The sequence below is a fragment of the Ostrinia furnacalis genome, unplaced genomic scaffold (assembly GCF_004193835.3).
Source record: "Ostrinia furnacalis isolate ACB-3 unplaced genomic scaffold, ASM419383v2 OfSCF7055, whole genome shotgun sequence".
NCBI classification, from domain to species: domain Eukaryota; kingdom Metazoa; phylum Arthropoda; class Insecta; order Lepidoptera; family Crambidae; genus Ostrinia; species Ostrinia furnacalis.
In genome coordinates, this window is record NW_021137294.1 from 353288 (window position 1) to 359287 (window position 6000).

General features: G+C 34.9%; 1 protein-coding gene across 1 annotated transcript in view; it reads right to left on the reverse strand.

Annotated features, from left to right (window-relative positions):
• Window positions 1–6000, reverse strand: part of LOC114363281 (uncharacterized) — a 28644-nt gene extending 22644 nt beyond the window's left edge. Inside the window, exon 1 of the mRNA XM_028318963.1 lies at window positions 5698–6000. Within this exon, the coding sequence (XP_028174764.1) occupies window positions 5698–5760 (63 nt within the window). The 5' untranslated portion in view covers window positions 5761–6000. The remainder of the gene's footprint in view (window positions 1–5697) is intronic.

The following is a 6000-nucleotide window of genomic DNA, read 5'->3' on the forward strand; positions in this document are numbered from 1 at the left end:
TCTCACGGTTCAACGTAGCTTCTTCATGATGAGATTAAATCACTCGGATCGATATTTTTTGCTTTCTTAGACATGTGTATCGATTATTTGATGTTCTTACGAACTACCATACAAAGACAATTTAATTGTACTGAACAATGTTGTTTTTTTTTAATTTATTAGCTTTACCGGTTGTAAATAATAATATTAACTACTTAAATAAAAAAATAAATGTGTGAAAAGGTATTTGCTGTTATAACAACGAATAAGGAACGACAGCTTATTATGAGTTTTCTATCTCGAGTCATTTCCATATTGTTATTCACAAGTCATTAATTTTTATCATTAATAAAAGCTAACAATAATTCTAAAAGTAAATTAATGACCGGGAAGTTGTAAAATAATTAAAGTGGAAAGTAAATGAAGACCCGTCACATGGACCCGAACTCGTCACGTTCGTCACGAAATGGGGAAGTGATGAATGTGAGTTAATGGGTCGAATCACTATTTGGTTGATTACTTCATCGATCAGCGACATTGGTTTTGTTTCGAGGTAGACAGCTTTGTCGTATTACTATCCGTACTAATTTGTAATTTAAGTAATTATAGCGTTTGCCGCGGTTGTGATAGTGTTTTCGGTCACTGTCACTTAATTTGTAATTCATTACAAAAACGGGACAATTCCCACCTCTCGTTCCCACCGCTGCAACTCCTGTGTAGCCAGGGTCTACAGCTTGACCGCCAATAAATACTCAACCAGAGATGGCAAGTTTGTCCCGAGGGAAAGTAAACTGTCATTGGACCCGCAACGGAATTAATCAAAAGAATTTATTACCAAAAGCGTTATAGGTAATTCGTTTTTATATCGCCATTATCAAAAAATATGAATCCCTAGTTACCTTTAATCCACTATCTCTATCAAAATTAGTGCAGTGGCTTACTGAAGAGGAGAGTTACTTTATGTTTGTAGTATCAAACAAAGAATGCATCTTAGCTGGTCAAATTAAGTTTAATTTTCATTAATTAAGCATAAGTTTATGCACAAAGTTAAGTGTTTAGAAAAATATTTACCTAGGTAATTGAAGATTAACAATTATCACAGAATTGTATTTAGTTACTTGTCATTTGTCATTTAAATGTGGTAGGTATTTAATCATGGAAGTACATAATTAGATGTATCCAGTACTATAGATTGCGTTTGGAATCGTGATTACATGTCACGCCCGGCAATCATTAACGTAATAACATAAATTACAAACAAAAATAATTACTTAGTTGTTATACTATTACTTATTCTGTGGTTGTTATTAATTTTCCAAATGCCACCAATTTCACTTAAGTGGTTGATTTACCCCTTCAGAATCACGCAATATAAAATTACATAAAAGTTAGAATTAACTAATAATTATAATTTTAACTATAATAACTATAGTATATATGAGAAATATCCAGTATTATTCAAAGTTCTAAATAAAGTTAAGAAACATAGTCGAAACTTAAAAACCTTTACCGCAATATCAAGTCTCTACAGAAATCTTTTCTCCCACTGAGAATCGAAAGACCTCTGAGACTTCAGTTTAATCAAGATTTTTCTGATCCATACTATCCCAAGGTCAGAGAAATGTGACAATGTGATCTCATAGACCACATGCATTTCCACTTTCTAACGCACTGTAACTTTAGGTACCTACATCGTATTGTACATTTTGTATTATCCATTGTTTGGAGAAGAGTGTCAACTTGTGAGCGACAACGCGTAATGCCGTTTCATTTTACGTAATCTTCATTTACAATCGCATTTCATATTGTGATGCTAAAATAAATCTTTTTGTTTGTTTGTTGTTCCACAAACCTTTTTATGAAAAGGTAGGGTCAGTGGAAGAAGTAGAGATGGATCAATATCCTGAGACATGGTGTAAATTACAACTGTCGCTAAACAAATTGAAAAGGTGGAAAAAGACGTTATGATTTTAAGGTCTAAAAAATATCCAAATGATAAAATGAACATGTAATAGGTACATACTTCAGTAAATAAGAAGGTTCAATTAATTCGTTTTAATTAATCACATAGCTGTTGGTAATTGATGAGTTCATTCACACGTTATTAAGAACAGCTTAAGAGGGATTTCATTATCAAAGAGGTTCGTAAATTGAAGCTTTGTCATTATTACGAAACTAAAAAACTTACCTAATTATGACGCCTTTGTGTTTCAATTTCTATGCTAGGTATTTACTGTTTTTTTTCAGTCAATACCTAGCATTTAAATTATGAAGTCATTATTCAAATTCTATTGTTGCAAAGATTTAGTAATATGGAAAACTTAGCTTAATCAAATATGAGTCAAGCAAAGAAGCAATCCATTCCGTGAAATAGGTGATTAAGTTATAAAATTATGGCGAATATGTTTTCTAATGACTGTTGTAATTGCCTTTGCAAATGAGCAGTTTGCTCAAGTAAAATAAATATTAGCAGAAAGTGGATACGTGTAACTTTCATAACCATTGTTTGCTTTAGACTTCGCTGCTTGCTTGAGCCATGTCAGACAAACTAAGTACATAGTAAATTAAGAGATACTTAGTTGCAGTAACTTCTGTATTATGCTGTTGCTTAAATTTTGAGGTTGAGAGCCATCTGCGCTCACCTATTGTCCGGTGAAGCTGAAAAAGCCGCTCACGGCTATCAGCATTGTCATTCCGAAAAATAAAAAATCTGTATTATGCTGCTCCAAAAAGGTTACAGTAGTTAATATTAAACTTCTAGAGAGAATAAGATCTTCTGCCTGACACGGCAATTTCTACTAAATGATCTGAATGAAGAGCAAAGATATTAAATAGAGCTGACGCTAACAGTAATTTTTCGATTATTTTTTATTGCATTAGGCATGCCTGACCTTCGGACATCTATGGTGCGAACTGTAACAAGTAGGACCTCCATAATTCTAATATCAGACTCGGAATATCCTACTCGTATTTGTTCGTATGGATCATACGAATTAGGGTTATTATTGTTAGATTGTTACACCAAGTAGTAGGTACCTACTTAAAAAGTAAAAGTAATACGTGACATGATACTCTAATAACACGGTGTTATAACAATAAAAAAAATTATTTGAAGTCTAACGATACATACCTATTTGTAACTTCAACAGACCGTGTAGTAATTTTGTGTGAGACTTGTCTTAGTTGGTAATAGGTAATGCTTTTGGATTATCTTATTTATTTTATATAGGATGTCCCTAAATTAGCACGTCACAATAATACCGGAGGTAATGGGCCGGGCGTACTAAGACGCATCGAACAAGCCTAATATGACCATAGAAAAGTTTCCTGTTTTTGAGTTTTTGAGTCATGACCAATTTTAGTCGTTTTCTAGAATGGACAGTCTAGGCGCAGACCACCGATTTTTAGTTGGCCGATAGTCGGGTCGGGCTGTTGATCAGTATGGAGATGTATGAAAGTGCGCACATTACAGCGATTTGGTATCGACCGATTCTTCATACAAATTAGGGCCCTAGCCCAACTATCGGCCAACTAAAAGTCGGTGGTCTGTGCCTAAGCTTCATAGACTTGATCGATGTGTCAGGCCCAGCTACCTCCAGTGTAAATGTGACGTGCTATTTTTGGGACATTCCTGTACGTTAAGTGTAAGAAACACCGAAAATTATTTAGGCGTGAACTCTACCGAAAATATTAGTATCTCATCATGGCAGTTATCACACGCGTCACAACACCCAGTCGAGAAAGAGAAAGGAACGCATGGGAACATTACGTCAGTAGTCAACCTATCGGATTGGATTGCTATCACTGATGCGTATGCGCATTGGCTTCTCGCGTCAATTTGTTCGCGTAATTTTATTGAAGTTTGCCAAGTTTAGTTTTTAAGCAAATACTTACTACACTATAACGCAGTTTTCCATAGTGTTTGCATATGGAAAACTTCTTCAGCTGTGCAACCTGCTAAACTATATTATGAAAATATTTTAGCCTAAGTAACCAATGTCTTGGTTTGGTATCGGTATAATTTACTAAAGTTTTTTTTTCTTGGCATAGGTCTTGAGTTATCTACCGCATACTTTTCACCTTGATTTTATGTTAGAATCAGCAAAACCTTGGGTTAAACTAGCCCAACGTGGGAAATTACATAATTTTATAATATGCCGTGCGTTTGAAAAATGCAATTAAGTTTTTCAAGTGTGAATTTCTGAACGATGTTCGTTCATGAATGGCCCATTGAAACCGAGCTGCACTGAGAAACTTGTCAAGGATTGTATGAGTATAACTTCTCATATTTTAATGTAGAATTCGAATGATTTATTCCGCATGTTTATCTAGCTTGGGAAGATATTTTGGGTATTCGGTCAAAGGGATTTTACAGGTATTAATTGAAATGCCTTACAGTCGACTTCCGTACTTCTACCAATGTCATTGATAATGAGAATGAGGAACTGTTTTTACTTAACTTAACCATGTACCTACTACTCAATTAGGTGGAAGGTAGGATAAGATCATTCCACGATTCATAGTATTTCATAGTTAGCTACAAATTAGACACAGACTATGCATATTACATGATGTCTATTTCATATCAATATTTAAAAGATCCTATCCTGAACAGAAGTTCAGGAAAATATACATAACTAGCTTTTGCCCGCGGCTTCACCCGCGTTAAATTTCGTTTGTCACAGATCGTCATAAATTATAGCCTATATGTTATTCTGGGTTGTAAACCATAATACTGTAAATTTTTATCAAAATCCGTTCAGTAGTTTTTGCGTGAAAGAGTAACAAACATCCAGACATCCAGACATCCAAACTTTCGCATTTATAATATTATAGTAGGAATGAAGTAGGATTATTAGTAGGATAGGATGATAAAGACATGTTAGACATGTTATCTGTATGTCCCTCAGTTTTCTAACTGCTTTATAAGTGTTAAGGATCAAGAGGGATGTGTGTTTTTATCCCGGTTAGTGAGGTGTTGGTTCGTAAGTGACAACTGTAGTTCTTTTTCTTACACCATTAATGTTACTTTTAATCTTAGTACACAAGAGTAAGTAAGCGTCATATCTATGATTAGTATAGATTCTGTGTTCACCGCCATAACGCATTCCATTGCTTCGCTCTACATACGTAGAGATGCGTGATCACTATTAACAAATACTTTTTCCAGCTTCATACATGTCGAAACATCTAAAGTAACCCCTAACTACCACGTATACCTCTAAAGTGCCATTATGAGCTATTTTGACTCACAATAAACTTTCTTCGCTAGAAAATTTGCATAGCAAATGTAAATCGAGATGCGAGAAATTGAATATGTAATATTTATTGAATTATGGATGTCTGAATAAAATAATCGATTCGTTTGTGAATAGGTGTCGTTGAACCGTAATTGCGCATCTGAAGAATCTGTTTTTGCGTGCACATTTATTTAATTGTTGTTTTTTCTCTTAGATCGTAATTATCTTAGAGCAATCCTAAATTTCTGAATGCGTATGTGGCGTGACGAATTGATCTTCAATTAATCTTCTCTTTAAAAATCTTTTAAAATTAAACGATTGTAAATAAATAAATTAAACACAATCATTTCATCTGAAAGTGTCTAACAATCTCACTGGCGTGTAGTCATCGGGCTCAAACAAACAATTTTCTAATGAGCTTGATTGTTAAATTCACTTATAACTTATTTTTAAGAAATGTGGGTAATTATAAACTTACCCTCGGTCCGGTGATGGCGCAGACCGCATGCGCCAAAAGCAACAACTGAACGATGCCCCTCATGCTGCACTCTCAACAACTAGAGCGGCTGAGTATCATCACAACACACCACTGTCCAAATCCACCACCAGCCGGTACGCACACGATACCACAACAATCCAGGTCACTGGCACCTCACTAATTTCAAAAAAGAAAAATGTAAAAAAATAGAACTGTCAAATTTTGGCGGGAATGCGGTGACAGTTGTTTTTTTTCGCGTCTCGCGCACGCAGCGACAGACTGTTCGGCAATAGCGCGTGCGGC